Source organism: Lycium ferocissimum, chromosome 6 (assembly GCF_029784015.1).
Source record: "Lycium ferocissimum isolate CSIRO_LF1 chromosome 6, AGI_CSIRO_Lferr_CH_V1, whole genome shotgun sequence".
Classification (NCBI taxonomy): domain Eukaryota; kingdom Viridiplantae; phylum Streptophyta; class Magnoliopsida; order Solanales; family Solanaceae; genus Lycium; species Lycium ferocissimum.
In genome coordinates, this window is record NC_081347.1 from 12,160,269 (window position 1) to 12,181,124 (window position 20,856).

The window sequence follows — 20,856 nt, forward strand, 5'->3', positions numbered from 1 at the left end:
GGCGGAACTTTTCCGCATAACTAAAAGTTTGCCTTAAAAAGTAAAAAAACAAAATTACATATATATATATATATATATATATATATATATATATCGAAGGCAAAGTTTGCCAGAGGGGGCAGAGCGAAATTCAAATTTTGCCTTGCGAATTTTTTTAAAATTTTTGACTAAGCAGGAGGTTCGAACCCGGAACCCATGGGTTTTAAGCGAAGGCCAAAACTTAAAGACCATCAATTTGAGGGGCAAAATTTAAAGACCACCCCAAAAGAAGGGCAATTCGTAAATTGTTTGTTTGGACAGAACCCCATTTTAATAAGGGTTTTGTTAACAATTTTTTGTGCGGATTTCCCTTCAAAGGCACTGGCTTTTAATTTTGGCCCCTTAAATTGTTGGTGTTTAATTTTTTTTCTTTGTCTAATATCATGAGGTTTGGGGTTCGAATCTCGGCTCAGTCAAAAAAAAAATCGCAAGGCAAAGTTTTGCAAAATTCCAACCGAGTAAAAAAATTGCCTTAATGCAAACTTCTACCTTAAGATAGAGTTTTACCTTATGCCTGAAGGCAAAACTCTGCCTTAAGAGAGAGTTTGCCTTATGCCTGAAGGCAAAACTCTACCTTAAGTAGAGTTTGCAGTCAAACTCTATCTGATCAGCCACTCTACCAGATCATGTAGAGTTTTGCAGACTATGTAGAGTTTTGCAGACTGCAAAATCCTGCCTTGCGAATTCAAATTCTACCTAGCAATTTTGCTTTTAATTTTTGACTGAGCGGGGATTCGAACCTGGAACCAAAGAGTTTTAATAGGAAGGCCAAAAATTAAAGATCACCAATTTGAGGGCCAAAAATTAAAGACCACCCCCGAAGAGCGATAATCGTGCAAATTGCCCCTTTTTTTAATAGTTGAGGGAATGGGCCATTATTATTTCCTGATGAAATTGGATCAATCCATTTGAAGAATTCTTTTTTATATATACGAAAGAGATATGAAAACAAAGCACAAGACATCTTTAAATAATTTCATTTCCTGCTCAAATTACAAAGGGTTATGTTGAGCTATTTCCTCTTTGAAATTATCACAGAATTCACTCCTTCCTATCCATTATTATACACTATATCTGATCAGATTCTGATGCCATTGATAAACATGTGCCTATGGTTGGCGGGAGATTTACAAATCATATGATATGATTTCAAATCAAATCCAATCACAAGGCAATTATGAGCATTCAGCCTCCAGAAGAAGTAAAAACATACTTCAGGTTGACTTCATCTTTATTTGCTAATGAGCAGATACACACTCACACACACAAGTCAAGGACTTCAGATTTAGACCCTCAAGAAAGGCATACCACACAACAGTATCACTAAATAATAATCGGACTTCTAAAATGCAAAACTTGGGAACTGGAATAGCCAAAGACAAACATTGCTTGGTTCCAAGTCAAAACATAACAGGACATACAACTTCTTAGCTAAAGAGTATACAAATTTAATGGCCCCGTTACAGAGGATTAATAACTTTTATGATTTAGTAGTATTCACTGACAAATAGATGGAACTCCAAAGAAGAGAAGTATTCCACCAAAAAGAATAAATGAAACAAATTGTAAACAAATATGAATATGTGTCAGCTCCCACTGCTTCACATCTACACTGACGACTCTCCATCTATACTCCTGCCTTTTTATTCTACCACCAACCTTGTATATATAAGTATCTCTTCCTGCAAAACCTCCCACGGTACTACACATCAAACGTCTGGCCCGCGAAAGGAAATCCCAACAATAGGTTCTTAGAAACATTCTTGACTCAATATAGTCTCTGGAGTTTTAGACTTAATCGTCACAATTCAATCCGCAGACTTCTAGGAGCGGGCCATCTCTTGAGAAAAACGGGTTGACTCGTACCCACAACAATGTCAGTATTGAAGCAAGCAGAATTGACCATACAACAACTATGGTTGGGGTTCGCTCTTGCTTTCCCATTAATCCTTTGAGGAACGGGAAAAGATGAATAATAACCCACAAGGCGAAGAATAGCCTACCAAATAAGGGTCCCCAAGAATCATAACCGTTGTTTATTGCATTCGAGACACCAACCACCACACCAACTATGTTTATTATTAGCAAAGTCGTTGGTGGGATTAATAATGATGTCCACTTGAAAATATAGAGATCGGAAAACGCTCCATCGTCTCTTGCTTTGGATGTGACAGTGAAACTTGTCTCCACACCAGCCAAAACCTTGAGCAATCCTTGAAAGAGAGCAAAAAAGTGGGAGGAAGCACCTCCAATAACCCAAAACTGCTCATTTCTCCACCAATCATCTATACCAACACCACCCCACTGCATTTCAAGGACACCCGTGGCAGCAATAGAGATGAAGAGTGAAATAAATATAATGCTGGCATAATTACTGATCTGCATATGTTTAAACATACACAATTAGCGGACAACCTCAATTAACTTCAAGAAAATTGGAAGTCACTATGAAGTGAATGATCAGACCAAATGAGAATAGAAGTACCCATTCTCGGTAGTTAGATTATCTATTTGGTGTCTCACTAAAGCTATGCATGTAAGACGAGCATTGATATATATTGTTAGGCTGATGAAAGTCATAAACTAGCAACTTGAGTTTTATCATTCTTTCTTACTGAGGATATTAGAAAGTGAGTAGTGTGGTTCAGGTTTAAAGTTTCTCGACGTAGATCCAGTTATTGTGCTCGAACGGATATATAAATGGTTAAAGCTAAAGACCCAAGCTTATATGATGACCGACGTGACTCTAAATATGCACTTGACCTGCTGAACACTTAAAATGCAATCAACCGCTGATTTTCAGCAACTTTTTTAAGATTTAACAGGTCAATAGGGGAATCAGAAATTGAGTTACCGCAGGAACAATGAATTTTCCCGTGAGAAGGCAGATGGCTGGCAAGGAACAGTAGACAATCAAGGGGATGGACGTCAAAGGATATACAACAGAGTTTATGTAAGAGAATCGCTCCAGCCATTTCAATCCACCTCCATAGCCATACCAGATCGGGCAATGCTTGCTCAGCAAAATTTCAACTGATCCTAGAGCCCATCTAAGAACCTGATGGAGACGGTCTGAAAGATTTATAGGGGCTGAACCCTTGAAAGCAGTCAGCTTAGGCATACAATAGACGGACCTCCATCCATGGCAATGCATCTTGAATCGAGTCAAGATATCTTCCGTCACGGAGCCATAAATCCAGCCAACCTGGTTGAATGTTAAAAATTTCATAGAGTTAGTGGACCAAATTTAGTACAATTTTTTTAGATGGAAAATTTACTACGGTCTTACCTCCTTCCCCCATTCTGTTTTATCTTCATAACCGCAGCTAATAACATGAATGGCTTCCTTCAAAAGTGATGAGGTACTGGCATCCTTTGGAAGACCGCCATTTTCTAAAAGTGTTGAGGCAACAAAAGCAGGAGACTGCCTGAATTTTTTCTCTAGTTTGGAAGCCGAGCGTGGATCCACATTTGCTTCTGTAATGCAACTTAAGTTAGTCGTTTCACCTCAATTGATCAGAGCATTAGTAACTTCATTGTACATAATTCTGTTACAAACGACTAGAACAACAATTATTCTTTAAAAACATAAAGGTCTAACCTTCTTCAATGGTTTCAAGAGCGTATATCTGCTTTGATGCCTCCCTGTGCTTTGGCTTCTTCTCTTTCTTTGTTTTCCCTTTCTTGTTCGTTTTGGATCTGAAGCAGCAACAGCAAAAGCACAATTTAGGCCAGCAGTTGCAGGTTTTGCTAGGTCGCTTTTTCTTGGCAGGAGCATCATATCCATAAAGTGCATGCCTTCTGAAAACACACCCATACCAATATATATTGGTCCTTGTATACCATCCAAACCTTTCATGTTAATATCAAAGAAGACGACATTTCTGTTTGAGTATCTGTCATGACGATCAATCCCATCAAACCTTTGTGGAAACTGCACATAGCAGATTTTCTTTCCTGAGGTGGGATCCATCAAGAAACACATTGCTTCCCTCAACGCTTGCTGTTGTTGATGTAGTGATCACAATCAACATTTAACAGGAAAGGAGCATTCGATATGACAGCTGAAACCCTCATCTGCATACCAGAAGGAAAAAGTCAAAATCAGAAATCCATGGTTCATGAATAAGAATTTTCTTTTTCTTTCCATATATTGTGAAACATAACATCAGTTAATTACAAAGGCATTCATGGCGCCTGCTTTTTTGTGGTGATCGAACCCAGGCCTCTTTTCTCGGGAAACATAAACCAGGCGAGGTAATTCATTTCCTTCAACATCTTGGACACCATCGTGACCAAGGAATACCTATAGAAGAGTTTATCAGTAAAACTGAGGTATAAAAATTCCTCAAGACAAGATTTATGACAATATAAATTGGTCTTACCTGGATCATACCAGGATGGTCTCGGACATTGTTCCCAGGCCATGGTGTGCCATCCTGCATTGTCCAACCCTCTTCAGGAACCTTCTGAGCAGTTGCCACTAGAGCATTTATCTGGACTTTAAATTCTTCATATTCTCTCTGAAGCCATAAACACAAAAAAATATTCAGATCAAAAGCCCTACATGTACAAATATAAGTGCCCTGAAATAGGTTCTGATAAATATATGCTACAAACCTTCATGGCACGCCGTTCTCTTACAAATGCAGTATGAACTTTATTTTTCAGATAGTCCATCTTTAGAGAAAAATACCATTCTGGAGCACGGGGTTCAATATTATACTTCTTGCAGAAAGGAACCCATTTTCTTGCAAATTCATATGTCTCAGAAAGGGCTTCAAAAGTAAGCGTTGCTGCACCATCATCTGAGGCATAGCATGTAACTTTGTCCACTGGATAATCCACAGCAAGAATGGATAAAACAGTGTTTGCAGTGATTAATGGCGGTTCTTTCAAGGGATCAACTGTGCTGACAAAAATGTCGACGGGAGCTAACTCTGAAGGCTTTCCTTCTTTTTCATACCTGAAATGATAAAGCTTGTGAGCAATTCTTCTCTCTGAAAACCCATTAAGGCTATTCCAAAAAATTGTAATATTGAACCCTACCTGAGTGAAAGCCGATCAAGATATGTTTCTCGAACTATAGGGCACCACTTTGGGAATTGATCAAGAATCCATGAAGCAGCAAACCATATCTCACAAATAACCGATGTCAACCACAGGCCAATTGCATCATGAACTGGATGAAGAATTCTATAATGGAAGAAGAGGCCAGGAATTGCTAGACGGAGTATGATTAGAATTCTGTACTGGTTTATCCTGCTTGATTTTATGGGCAACTTTCTTGACAGTGGCTGCCTTCCTTCATCCATCCTGAGAGAATGAGCATTTATCAAAAGCTTGCTTAAAATATTCACAAAAACATTAGTGAATTAGAACCACAGAGAGCAGAAACAAGTCATTTTTTTCCTCAGATTATACCTAAGGAATCTCTGTACAAGTCCTTCATGAACAGAAATTGCAGAAAATGGGGAATGGCAGCTTAAATCTATGATCAGAAGATACACAAATCTTAATCATTGGCATTCAATCTTTGCCCAGAAAGACATTTTAGTAATCCTTAAGTGCATCTAGTTCGCCACCCATTCAGAACTAGAGCTGTTGAAACAGTATTTATATTTCAAGAAGATTGATAGTACTTTTTATCCTGCCTAAATTTTAATAGGTTCCCTTCCGCACTTTTGCCAATTGAGCCACAAACAAAATAGGACACAAAAACATTGACATACATAGGCAAATCAGGATCATCCATATTATCCCCATGAAAGCCCCCACCACCATCTCCTCAATGCTTGACCACCTGGAGCTTCTCATTCTGCTTTTTCTTCCAGTCTTCCGTTCTGTCCTTCCATGCAACACTTCCAAAGCCATATAATGCAACGTCTTTCTGTGGAACCATTGGCCTTGGATGTACTAGGACATCAAAAAAAAAAAAAAAGCATTAATCAGGTACAACAATCTAGAGAAAACACAATAAGAATGGGCTAAAATAACTTACAGGAAGCTGATGACTCAGTATGAAGAGTTGGATAAATCCCATTTCCAAAGCCATTAGATGGAGGCACTATGAGAGCATGCTGATCAGAAGAAATCTGAGCATCCTGGATTAGGAAATTGCAAGCATTAGACTTATACATCTTCCAGATTATCCAAATTAAGGGCTTTACAGAGATAGTTACCTCTTCACCATAGGTCAAAAGAGGTATTTCTATTCCAGGAGTAGATGAATCTTGTCTTGAGGACATGGCATTTTCATATGAGCCGCCATAAACAGAGGGAACTGGACCTGAACCTTGGCGGCCTAAAGTCCCAACACCATAATCAAACTCGTGCTCAATGTCATCAGTGTCATCTTCTTCCTCATCACCTTCAACAGGCAGACTACCTAAAATCAAAACCCATACATCAATGCCCATATTCAGCTGAGGTTTCTAGTTTTGCAACCGAGAGCAAAAGCTTACATACCCTTAATCCTCTTGTATCTAGTTTTGCACTGAGGGCAAGCTTGATTTCCTTCTCTTCTTTCATACTCATAACAAGGTCTACAAACAGGAAAGCACATTCATTGCAAGCAACAAACAACTCTCCATCAATAGTAATCTCGATTTCATCCCCACAAATCCAACACACTTGTCCACTTAATTCACGCACCGATTTTATCTGAACAGCAAAAACATCATCAAGAACAAAAGTTCCACTGCAGTCAGCATCAAATTACCAGAAACAAAGTATAATCTTCATAGATTACAATATATTCCAGTATCACAGAGGATAAGTGCAAAACTTAGGTTGATTTTATCCACAAAAAATCAAGATCTATTGATACAGAAGGAAAAGGGACAAAACTAAGGACAAGATGCCTCAACAAAAATCAGAAAACATTCAATGTTTTGGGGCTGCATTTCACAAAACCAAAGAACAAGTAAAAAATAACTAGAAGATTTTAGAAAAAAAAAACAAAGAATGAACCGTCGTAATCCATCCATAATAATTTCAAAAGTTAACTAGTATTTGCATACACCAATTAGCCAACAAAAGCAGACAAATTGCAAGACAAAGCAGCTAAACCCTTCAACAATATGTCAAAAGCGTAATTACCAGTAAATAGTCCAAAAACCACTCAAATTTAAAATTTTAAAAAAAGTCGAAAGAACATCAAGGAAAACTAACAATCACAAAATACAGCTGAAATAAACCCTCCAATCAAAGAAAGAAATGAAGACAAAGGTAAAAAAGAAGTAGAAAAGCAAAATACTTTTTCAGAAACAAATCCCCTTTAAGCCAAAAGAACCAATAATCTAAATACAGAAACTAAGCAAAAAGCAGATTTTTTTTTTATTTTTTTTTGCAAGAAACCCTAAAAATCACCAACAAAGGGCAAATGGTATATGAAAAGCACACAATATAACAACAATGAGGGATTTTTAGAGAGACTTTACCCTTCCAATTTCATCAGCATTGATGAGCACAAATTCATTTCTATTATGTGAACCAGCAACAAGCCTTCCTCCAGTATTCATAGCCATTTTTCACAATCCACAATCCCAAAAAAATAATAAATCTTGAAATTTATCAAAAACCCCACTTAAAGATTCAACCTTTCAATGCTCAAAATCAATAAAGGTGCCACCTTTTTGCACTAAAAACTAAATCTTGGAAAATAGTGTAACCCCCCATCACAAAATACCCAAACTAAAAGACCCCAACATTGAAAAAAAACCACACTATAAATAAATAAATAAAATAAAATAAAACAAACCCCAATTAGGAGAAAACCACAGAAACAAGAAATTACAATATTGTGGTAATGCTTGTGGTATTTGACAAGAAAAAAAAATCTTGTTTTTACAAGCTAAGACTTGACTGTAATATGGCTCTAAACTGTGGAATGAAATTACGGCAAGCCTTCCACCAGAACTGAGGGACTCAAAACAAGCACGGATGGAATCCTCCAGTGTCTTAAGTTCATCATTAACAGCTATTCACAAAGCCTGAAAAACTCTTGTGGCTATCTTAATCCAACCTTGCCTTCCTGCTTAAGCAATTAATCAAAGTATAATCACATTTCTCATTTCCACAGACAAGTATGTGCAGAGGATTATTACCAAGCCTCGTTAGTAATGGTTAACTAAAATTTCAGACAAATGTTAAATATGAACAGACACAAGGCCGCCTGGAAGAGGACCCACCTTTAGTCGTAGAAGTTGAATTCTTAATAAGGTCTACCAGCTCATTGGTAGAATGTAACCCTCCATGTAGACGAGCCTTAACAATTCTGTTTTGAAAGAGAGTACCAATTGTTTTCTTCTCCATATTCTCGCAGAACTCGTCCTACTTCATCAGCTGGCCAAGAATTCAATACGTCTTCAGCTTTCAGAGTTGCCTGTCACAGTCCTGTGTCAGTTAATCAAGGAAAAATATATGAACATTTTTCCACACATCTATGAACTCTTTATAAGAAGGTATAGGAATGAGAAGTGTCTACTGTCTAAGAAAGAAAAAGAACAAAAAGAGAAGTCAAACAAATGATAGGATGCGATGTGACAACTGATAATTGATGTAATATCTTACACCGATAAAAAATTGATGTAATATCTTATGTGCATCATTGATGACCACTGGACGAGAAGTGTAAGAAAGAAAAGAACAAAAAGAGAAGTCAAACAAAATTCTTAATCCTTCAACAATGTATATGTGATTCACCAGTCTAACGCGTATGTATATCAGAATTCATAAGCACATTCTTGCATGTATCTGAGTACTTGTGCAATTGAGGACGCAACCGAAAAATAGATTCTGCTCACTATCAATGTATGTCCACATTTAATCTTATGCATTAGACAAAGGGGAGGCCTTTTACTTCCTGTTCAAACTTATAGCATTTTAATCCTTACCATGAATTAAATTTGTGCAAAAGAATTATTGCACTCACCCCATTCCTTTTATAACTCAACTCCAGAAAACCTGTTATTTCCCATTAATCATAAGCTGATAATATTACCATTGAGTACTCCCCACTTCCCTCTGTTCAGTACATCTACTACTAAGGATATAACCCTATTTTCTTTGTTGAACTGCCTCTTAAAGTTGTATAAAGACCTAGAACCCACCTTTATGATTATCCAAACAAGTTGCGCAAAAGAACACATACCAAATAATTAGTATACCGACTAACAAAAAGATATATTTAACAATTACAATTAGAATGAAGGACGACAAATACAAATATAGATGATTTCTTTAAGAGAGTTTGTTGTAGAAATTTACCACCCATTAAACCAGAGGAATACAATCTCAAAAATCAACATAGTTTGCCCAAGAGTAAACATGAATCTCATAGAACTTTAATGCCCATAAAAGCAGAGAATAGAATCACAAAATCAACATAGTTTTCCAAAGAGAAAATATTGGAACTTTTGGAAACACAAGTCAACGTGCAATACAGCATATGATACCAGCATTTTAGAGTTAGCCAAATCAGAATGACTCTCAAAATTCACACAATCTGTAAAGAAATTACCTTTGGATTCATTCTCATGTCAAGAGGTCCATTCTTCAGCACGCTAAAACCTCTTTCAGCATCATTTACTTGAACAAAATATACAAAAATTTCAAGACATTGATACTACACTCAGAAATATGTATCCTGATATTCTCTCAGTGTTTCTCCAATAGATGGTTAACACGAAGAAATATATTTCTCTGACCCAACCAAGAGAGTAGAGGTCAGCTATCAGATTAGCCAGGGGATAATAGTCGTTAGAGTTTCAAAGACCTTAATGCGACTAACGTTTCTTCTCATATACAGCCAGCTCACACACATAGACGAAGAGTGAAAGGTTGGCCCACCGAAAGCAGATTATAGAGCAAACAACTTGAAATTTTCCAATAGTCTCTAAGATGTGATTCGAGTACAAACCTGCATAGATGACATACCCAAGTCCATCAAGATCCCATTAACTCCACAAGCCAATAAGTCATCTGCAACTTCACCAAGCACAGACTTGACTTCCTTAAAATTTTTCAAAAAGGTATGCACTTTCAAGGCAGAAGCCGTATCCAAAGAGTCCCTATCTAGGATACTCTTCAGCTGAGATTGAGCCATTTGATGCGCAATAGGATCAACATCAACTCCAACATAAACTTGCATTTCTGGATGAGCTCGAATTATCGGTATAGAAGATAAATAATCACAAATCACTACCTCAAGATAAACCACAAGCAAACCACCGTACCTGCTTATTACATTATCTAAATTATACTTCTTTTAACACAAAAGCAACTAAGCATACATGAGACAACAAATTTATTGCAAAGTTGTATCATGTTAACTAGGTATAACATGATATGACTTAATTTTACTTCTCTGATATAAAAGCTAAAAATTTAGAAAATTGCCCGTTCGGCCATAGATAATTTTCACTTTTTTCCGGAATTGTATTCCGAATTCATGTTTGGACATAGAATTGTTACAATTTTCACGAATTCGAAAAACCCTCAAATACCTGTTTACACATTTTTCACTCCAAATCACTCACAAAAACTCAACATTTTTCCAAGTTGCATTGATGTCCAAACACCACTCCAATTTCCAAATTTCAACTTTTTTCCAAATACTACAATTTATTCAAATTTCACATTTTTTATGTCCAAACATCCACTAAAAATATTACTCCCTCCATCTCAATTTATGTGGCACTCTTTTCTTTCTCGTTCCAAAAAAAAAAAACGACACTTTTCTATATTTAGTAACAATTTAACTTTAAACACCTCATTTTACACAAATATATATGGGTTGTTTTGGACCACAAGTTTCAAAAGTCGTACTCCCTCTGTCCCAATTTATACGACAAACTTTCCTTTTTTAGTCAGTTCCAAAAAGAATGAGTTATTTCCTTATTTCACAACTATTTAACTTTGAACTTTTAACTTTTACGCTTAACGAGATAATTTATAACCACACAAATATCTCTGGCTTGTTTCAAACCACAAGATTCAAAAACCATCTTTATCTTAACCTCCGTGGCTCAGTCAAACAACATCACATAAATTGGGACATACGGAGTACTTTCATTCTTAAACTCCGTGCTAAATCAAACAGCCGCATCTAAATTGGGACTGAGGGGGTAAAAATTAGAAGTTTTCTCGTTTCAAATTGACAAGATAATACATTTACTTAAAAAAAAAAAAAAGGATAATAATTATTTCAAGAAGAAAATACAACTGTAAAAGCAAGGAAAAAAACTAACCGCAGATGAATGACCAGCAGCACCAAGCGTACAATCAAGGAAAGAGCGGAGAGTAACTGAGGTAAAAACATCCAAAACTTCACCAAGCAAAACAGGTACATGGGCAGAATTGTCATTTCCATACTTGTTCAAGAATGTCTCCTCATCTAGTTCTTTCTCTGACCTAGTCCGCCGTTTCACTTGTGAAAGCTTGCTTTGGTTAATTACACTACTGTTATTATTACTACTGCTCTTCGATGCTTTTTTTACTTTGTTTTTTCGAGTTGTTTTACTGTGAATTGAAGCGGAAATGAAGAAATTACAGCGGAGGTCGTTGAATTTGAGCGGCGGCTGAACGGCCAAGGAGCGGAAAAAAAGATTTCTAATGATGCTTGCCATTGTGGAACTGGATAAATTTTTTAACTGATTAATGGAGTACTACTATTTAATACCTTTTTACCACGTGCCACACGGCAATTATCCAGTTCTAACATGGATGAAATGAGATTGTTGAACGATAGAACAATAACAATAGCTACAGTATTGAGATATCCTCAATAATACAATTACAAGGATGGTAGACTGTTAAGTTTCTCTGTTGAAGAAAAAGAGTACATCCTTCTACCACTAGGAACAAACACTCATCAGTTTAGCAGCCAGAAAAAATTAGCAGAAATCAAAATTTATAATATTAGCCAAAACTCATAATCCACTAGGATCTAATCTGCCTGAGAACTCGATAAAGAAAAATGAACAAGAAGTTTTGCAATTTATCCCGACGTTTAATGGCGCTTCTTACCAGGACCACCCTTGTTCTTCTTGCCCTTGTTCTTTTTACCACCCTTTCTCTTCTTCCCTTTACCAGAAGAAAAAGACTCTTTGGCACCAGATGATGATGCTTTAGGTGCAGAAGGTTTTAACAATTCTTTAACATCAAGCACCCCATTTCTGAAGTGACCTTCAGTTGATTTCAGCACCCTATCCTCAGGTCTGCGCCTTCCAGCTGCTTTTCTTGAACTACTAGCATTGTTTCCCCCGAATCGTCCAAGTACCAAATTCTGCAAGCCAAGTAAGTTAGCAACTTATACTAAAGGGAATTTTGCATAAGGCAACTCGAAAGGAAGTTGAGTTTTCAACCTCTTCTTGCATTTTCTCCTCCCTTTCCTTCTGTTTCTTCATCATTACTCGTGCTACACTTAGTGGTAACTTCTGCTTCTTCTGAGGCTGCCGCAATTAACAGGAATACTATTAACAGATGAAATAATATTACAATATTTATCAAAAAAAAAAAAAAAATTGCAGAGAATGTTACAGCAACCAACGTTATTATTCATAAAGGTTGTGTCTCACCTTCCCACCAAGAGAAACTACTTTCTTGTTTTCCAACTCCTTTTTTTCCCTCCATGTCATATGGGCAGAGCCTGAAAATAGGACAGCGAACCTAGTCAGTGCCAACCTATCCAGGAAAATCAAGCACTAAATCTGTTCTCATAAGACAGCATCAGAATTAACATCAACTGAAGTACATATTAACACCATGCTATACATGAAAAGGGTCCGGGTATGTAAAGAAGTGAAAGCTCCGCGAGCTCGATTATCATCCCTGTTAGACTACCACATTACAAAGTAAAGATTACCATATTTTACAATAGCTCCTCCCATCAGCACACTGTTAAAATCCAGATATAACTAGTATAAAAATCAAACAGAATGATTGGAAAAAAAATTCAAACAGCCAAGTTTCGATTTTGGTCATGCGTAGAAAACTCTTCGCTAGGAAAAACTGCTATATTATACGAGACTTGTAAAGTACACCCAATTCAACTGGAAATCTAAATGTGATGAACCTGTTGCATTTAATCAGGGTAAGGTACTGCTCTGGGCTATTGCTAAGACAGAGACTTGGATAGGAAGCTGCCAAAGTCAGAAGAAAAAGAATATGCTTTGGCAGTGGAAAGATTGATATGCGTTTGAATGCCTTCGGAAGGGTATAAACCAAGGAAGACTGACACTTAATGCAAGTTTACCAACTTCAATACCATGGTGCATTGGAACCTTTTCCCAAATAACTTGCATGGGCTACTTTCCATACAAGATTGTGGATATCATTCTTCCCCGATATGTGCACAACGAAAATGCGTATAATTTCAGTTGTTTTGTCTATGAAGGATAAACTTTATACAATTAGTTGTTATGTATGAGAGGTTTATTATGCATTACTTTCATTGTGCAATCAACCTGATGATTAAATCATGATGTTCAATGAATGGTTTGGGTTTTAAACATTCGAACAGTTGTCTATGTCTATGATGAAAAAAGAACAATAAAAGCGATACACGGCCAGTGAACCTGTGTTATCAATAGTCAAATCTAGAACCACGGCATCGCTTTCTTCAGTAAAAATGATTAGTTATATTGCACTGTCCAATTCTATCACCTTGTCCCTGTGTTAAGAAGTTGAAGTCTATGGAGAAGGAACAACTAAAGGCAGAGCTTTAAACATTGTCACTAATGAGTTAAGAGTAGGAAAGCTAATTAATAGTCATTTAGTTTGTCGATTAGTGGATATTTTGTTATATATAAAATGTGATACATTAGCTTCACCTTCTCCACTAAGTTAGCTCACTAATGGGAATATTTACACTCTCTTTCTCTCGTTTTCTCCTGGAAATTTCCTCTCATCTAGCTTTTTATTTTTCCGGATAAAGTAAGACTCTCAGTATAATTGATAATTTCTGGAATGTATCATCTAGCTATGGAGTTGGATGCATGAAAACACACCTACTTTAGAGTTGGGTAAACTGTGATACTGATGCGATAATGATTGTGTCGACATAACACCACGTCAAGGAGAATCAAAGACTTTTTCTAATGTCGTTCTAAGCTATCACATTCATCAATGAATAATCCCTCCAAGATAACTAATGAAACCCAAGACAAAATAAAGCAAAATGTTACAAAAGCCAGGACAACTGAGAACCAAAAGAGAATTGAAATAGACTTTTTTCTTTTCTTTTTTTTTCTTTTTTTTTTTTAAAGAAAGAATCAAAATAGACATTTTTTATGGAATGGCATTTTCTCGATTAATCCTTGTTACAAATTATTTAACAAAAGGCGGAGCAGCCCTCTTGATTGGCCATGGAAGAAATTATGGAAGAACAAGGCCCCTTATAACGTCTGTTGTTTTATGTTGCTGGTCTCTCATGAAGTGTACCTAACTCGGTGCAAATTACAGAGACGAGGTTTGACATTATGCAGCAGATGTTTTTGTGAAATAACGCAGAGGAATAAAGAAACCTTTGAGAAAGATTTGGAACACAATATCTGATTCTCTTTGTAGGGTGGTAAAGGAATACAAGATGTTTCGAAGAGAAAGTAGATGCTATACTTATTTTTGAAACTGGTAACATAGAGAAAGTAGATGCTATACAAAAGATAAAATTCAGATGTTTATTGCTTTTAGCTTTTGGTGCAACCTACAAAATGTCAAAGATGAAAATAGCATGCCAGATTTCATATATTCTCTAAAGGAACAACACTCTGTACAGAAGGATCCATCCTTTTTGTTTTTGTATTGGGGGATTTCTACTCTTGTAATGTCCTAACACCTTCTTGGTGGCTGTCTGTTATTCTTATTATTCACATAATATAATCAATATTCACCTGTTAAAAAAAATGATGGTTCTAAACCATCATGATTGTCAATTAGTAATCTCTTCAATATTACTAAGGAACCCCAAGATGAAATCAAGAAAAATGTTATAGAAGCCAGTAGATAACTGAGAACCATTATCTTTCTCTGATAAGGAACTGAGAACCATTATCTTGACATCCATTGAGCACTTATGATAGGAGCAGCCACTGCCTGCTTCTACCTTACCTTAATAAACATGAGCCTACCCAAAAATGACCTACCAATCAAGCGCACCGATGAAACCTTACCCAGTCCCCAACAGCCAAAAATAGCTGGTCATCCTAATTAACTTGCCAGCTTTCACTTTACATGTTGAAAAATCTCTTTCACATCTCAGTTTCATGTAGGCAATTAGATGCCCTAAGCCCCCAGCTTCATGGCATCATCAACCAAAGAGTCCATTTTAGACTACACTTGGCACGGACAACTAACTCGCATGAATCAAGATTGACTATCTCTTTTGGCCTATTTCATGTAATGATAGATTCAGTATGCTGATTGTCAGCACTTATATTTTATAACTCCCTAAGTGGGCAGCATCACTGTCCTTTCCTTGTATGCTTTTGTCATGCATTCAAGTTTTCCACTTCCAAATGAACATGATGATTTGAAATAAAGAAATTGTGTCTTGAGAACTACCTCTACGTCAAGAAAAGGTGGATCTCACTCTATCCATAATAAAAGTAGTTGCCATTATCTCGGGTAGAGGAATGTCTCCTTCATGTCAATATTTAAGGATATTGTTGTTATGGAGAAAAAAGAAAAGCTATTATACCAGCCTTGTCCTTAGCTCAAGTCTCAAATTGAAGTATTCCTCTGCCCTAAACATCCTCCTTAAGTTTGCTAGAATTCACTAGTTTTAGAGTTTTAGCACATTTCAGAAGTCTCCACTTTCTCACACACTTTCTACCATTCAGTTCCTCCACAATCTCATGCCCAGTACATCACAAAGACTTGTAGACTGAACCACATTAGTGTAACAGTTCATGCAGGAAGTTGTCATACATGCATAAAACTTAGCCAAATCTAAAGTTTCAATATGAACAAGAAAGTCTATTCAACCAATCAAATATTTTAGTTGAACAATCATAGAAATTTTGTCAGCCAGTTTATAACTTAAGAGTATCAATAGGATGTCCCTTCACTTTCTTATGAACTTCAGACTAAACCTGTCCTCAGAGTTTGAAATTTGTAAAATAAGCTAATGAGCAAAATTTGAAATGTCCCTATCAGTAAGTTTAGCTGAAAACAAAAAGCAATCCATTGTCATACAGATAACCTTTTTTCTGGAGGTTTTTGTTCTGCTTTTTGGTCTACAGATGTAGTGAGAGTACAACCCACTATCGTGAATGTTTCAAATTCTTGAATATAATTACATATAAATCATGAATACAATATTTCCCTGCATTCGGGCAAGAACAAGATATTGGTTAAGCTGCTTCGAACGATAATTGAATCATTAATACTAGATCATTGCCTGCCATAAGAACAAAGTCCTAATTGGTTCATGAACGATATAGCTTACATAACATATAATTGACGCAGAATTAATCACATAAATTTTGCACAGCCCTACTCCTTAGACAAGGGGTTCTTTTCTTTTTCTTTATTCAAAACCCCCAAAACAAGAATAACATGACTACAGAATAGAAAATACACATGAATTTAGGTTTCGATCAAGTCGGAGTTATGAAAAATAGTGAATCAAGAGAAGACCAAAAAAAAAAAAAAAAAAAACCACTTACCCAGATATTCAACCTCCTTCAATATGGACTTAAAATCCATCTTTGCTTCTTTCATGTCCATATTTCGCCAAATCTTGGTGAGCTTATATTTCCGTTGTTCTCTTCAAAATTTACAACTAAAACAGTCAGCCACCATTCATCACATACAAGCAAATAACAAATGCAAAATTAGAGCCCTTTTGGATTAGCTGAATTTAAGTAGCTTTTAAGCACCTAGTGCTGAAAAGCAATTTTACAAATAAGCAGTTACACGTTTGGAATAGAAGTGTTGAAGATGGAGAACAGTTGTTGATGTGTTTGGTAAACAAGTGCTAGCAAGCATTTTTTTCTGTTAAAATGACTGAAATATCCTTAAATCTGCTAACACTATAAAAAGGTTGATTACTACGAGATACTCCCTCCGTTTCATAATAAGTAATGTTTTTAGCTTATGCACACCCCTTAAGGAAATTTCGCGTTCTTAGTATTCTATTACTACTTGTTGTCTCTTCTACTTTAGTTTTCTTGCTATCTGATGATTGTTCTTGTTTTACTTGAGCTGAGGGTCTATCAGAAACCTCTCTACGCCACAAAGGTAAAGGTAAGGTCTGCGTACACTCTACCCTCCCCAAACCCCACTTGTGGGACTGCACTGGTTATGTTGTTGTTGTTGTAGTAGTAGTATCCCTAATCAAATTTTACCTCTTTCTATAAGGGGTAATTTTATGTAAATTACCTTGTTATGTAAATAAGGGGTAATTTTAGAAGAATAAGATCAATTTCTTCTTGAAATCCTAAAGCACCACTTATTTTGAAACAAAATGAAAAGCCTAAAACACCATTTATTTAGAAATGGAGGGAGTATATGATTCTAAATTGATTCAAATACAAAACTTTATATTTCAATTTACATCAACTATCCTAATTACATATACATATGCAATAAAGTTTTGAGTTGAATTTGAGCACAGTGATACCTATATCTTAACTTGTTGCATGCTTCAACATCAATTTTAATACTAGTTTTTACTTTTTTTCCCCCCACTTAAGAATTATGACTAGCAAAAAATAACGATTTAGAGAAAAGGAAGCAGAAAACTCAAAACAACAGGCTGAACAATTGAATAATAACCAACATTTAGTTTTATTGACAGATTTAAAGCAGAAATAAAAAGTAGACAAGCAGACAAGGTAACTAAAATCGCATAGAAGAAAAAGCTTACCGCTAGCCAGTGAAATTACAGAGGAAAAAGCAGAAAAATTGAAGAAACGAGAGTGCAATTTGTAATTGTGGGAGAAACAAGAGTTCGGTGCCAGGGCTTTTGTAATTAAACACAAAATGACTTTAGCCTAACTAGTCAAACACTCAAAAAAAACTGAAAATAGCTTATAGGTAACTTATAAGCCAATCCAAAAGGGCTCTAAGGGTAATGTGCGGAATTGCTAAAGTTATAAGGGATACAAAAAGTAAAATAGCTGAAAATTGGCTTTTTTAAGCATGTTTTAACTTATTTTTATTACTCTCTCCGTTTCAATTTATATGAACCCATTTGATTGGGCACGATTTTTAAGAAAAAGGGAAGACTTTTAAAATTTGTAGTTCAAAATAAGCCTTGAAAATTTGTGTGGCTGTAAATCATTCATAAAGTGAATTTGTTTTCAAATTAGGAAAGGGGTCATTCATTTTGACACGGACTAAAAAGGAAATAGGTTCAAACAAATTGAAACAGATGGAGTATATTTTTTCAATATTGTCAAAAACCAAAAAAAAAAACCTTAAAATCTGATTTAATCAACTTATAAGCCGATCCAAATACCTTCTTAGCTGGTAAATATGAGAAGTAATTATTTCACCGGAGAAAGATATTGTTGGAGAGCCCGTGGTTCACTCGCTAAAGGAAGAAACTGCTTGCTGAAAGTTGAAACCAAGGGCATAAGGATTTTCAGCATTGAAATTAACATACTAGAAAAAAAAAAAAAAAAAAGACCCAATTAGCAATAAGGGATTAAAAACAATGATTGCATTGATTATACAACCATTAAACTATTAAAATAGTTGAAAAGAAATCACTTTTTTGTATTATAATATAGTATTTATGGTTCGGTGTGATCGTTTTTTGCTAAAACCAAAACAAAATTAATTTAATTAATTTTCAATTATTAAAATCAAATCAAACCAATTTTAATCATATTTATTGTTTGATTGTTGGTTTGATTCAATTTTTCAGTTTTTAAGAAATTTAGTAATATTTCTCTCTTCTTCTATTTTCTTCCTACAATTAGAAAGGAATTATTAATTATTTATTAACTATAACCTTTTACTATCTTTTTATTATGGTGGCTATAATTTATTGGATTATGGAAAAAGATATCTTGAGATCTCCTAGTTATAAACCTTTTATGATATTTGCCACCGAAGAATAATTTTCAAATATAAAAGATATATATTTTTCTACTATTTAATAAGGAAATAATGTCATACAAAACGGTTGGAAGGAATAATTTTTGCAAGGGAGGGATAGAGATGTCAATTTGAGAAAGAATAGTGAGTCGGCGGGTCATAAGATACTGTGATTCGATTTAACCGATCAATGTGAATCATTTATTGATGATTTGTTTGTTGAGGATAATTGGATATCGTCTAAACCTACAAAGATGAACAATTAAAGTCCAAATTGTTCCGATTTAGCTAAGAGGTATTTTTGTCTAAATTGTATTTCTGCATTAAGAAGTGGCTAAATATTGATTAATTTTCATATAGTGACTAACTAATTTTTATTAGTGGTGTAAAAAAGTGACTAACTGTCCATTTTAGCCAATTTTAATAGGGAAAATTAAGCCCTGTGTCCATTCGACAATATAGTTTACTAGATATGGCCCAATTAGTCATTTATTACCATTTAGTCAAACTTCTGTAAAACCCTAGTCCTAAAGTCCTATTCCCTTCTTCCTTTTTTTTTTTTTTTTTTTTTAATATTCTCAATCACCGTCGCACCAACACTCACCACCGTTTGCCGCCTTATCTCTGCTAGCCGGAGATCGCCGGCAACCTCCTTTCACCTTCAAATTATACCAATCAAATCGCCTCTTTCTCTTCTACTAAGATCCATAACCCAAAACCCTCAAAACTCACTCCATCTCTACGAATTTCAAAAGATTTGAAATCTGTAGTTTCTTCCTTCTCAAATTCGTGAAGTTACACTCATTTTCACCACACAAAACATAAATGGATATATCTTGGATAGTTCTATCATTTGGCGGCGGTTTGATTTCGAACTCCAGCAATCGATTTTTCCGGCAAATCGCCGGCAACTATTGTCCGATTTTTCGATTTCTGTTTTGCTCTCGTGTTCTCTTGCGACGAAAAAAAGATGAATAATGTAATCTGTAGGAAGAATCTGAATTATCTTCACTTAGATTACAATTTTAATTTGAGGCATGTAAAGACACTAACTTGAACATAAGAAAAATGTAGCGGATGAGCTATTCATTTTGTAACTCTTTCTTGGATGAATTGTTTCCCTCCGTGCAATCTCAATTTTCAATGCATCCAATTCTTGATCTAGAACTTGTAAAAATAGTGCAGATACATTTTTATACATAGTTATACAACGCTTATACATGGTTATACAAATCATATACATTATTTATACATGATATATACATTGTATATGTATGTATAATAGTTTGAAGGATTATGCATTATCTATAGATTATATTTGTAACGTACAGTAGTGTATAAAAGCGTATATAAATCACGTTATACATATTTTAAAAACGAAAAATAGAAAAATGAAGAGGGTTCTATGGTAGCTCAGGAAAGAAGGTAAAAGAATAACATTAAAATAGATTTGGTTTCATGAAATTCAATGTAAACATATGTTGGTTTATTTTAGATACTAATTTCACGAGGCCCGAGCTTAGCTCCAGATATAAAAAGAAATATTTTAATTAAAGAAATATAATTTATGTTAGTAATAATTAAATTTCAAATAAGTATATTTTCAATATATAAAAGCAAAACTTTCATTTCACTCCTTTAATATCTTAACTTTCATTTTGATGAAATTATTTACTTCAAATTAAATGCGGAGCCATAATTTGAAATATATGAGTTTCGAATCCTAGGTTTTTAAGTTATTCAGTTCTAAATTAATAATTTATATAT

The 20,856-nt window shown here is 35.3% G+C and overlaps 1 protein-coding gene and 2 pseudogenes across 1 annotated transcript; all 3 read right to left on the minus strand.

The window, feature by feature from the left end:
• Positions 1 to 1,635: 1,635 nt before the first annotated feature.
• Positions 1,636 to 7,893, minus strand: LOC132059339 (cellulose synthase A catalytic subunit 2 [UDP-forming]-like; annotated as a pseudogene).
• LOC132061115 (uncharacterized) lies at positions 7,657 to 11,685 on the minus strand (annotated as a pseudogene).
• A 105-nt stretch (positions 11,686 to 11,790) lies between these two features.
• Positions 11,791 to 16,893, minus strand: LOC132059341 (uncharacterized). The gene is made up of 4 exons (XM_059451919.1): positions 16,710 to 16,893; positions 12,621 to 12,691; positions 12,408 to 12,494; positions 11,791 to 12,328 (listed from the first exon to the last, which is right to left on the minus strand). Exons 1-4 carry the CDS (start codon positions 16,768 to 16,770, stop codon positions 12,053 to 12,055), a joined length of 495 nt encoding a protein of 164 aa, XP_059307902.1. The 5' UTR covers positions 16,771 to 16,893; the 3' UTR covers positions 11,791 to 12,052.
• Between the last annotated feature and the right edge of the window lie 3,963 nt (positions 16,894 to 20,856).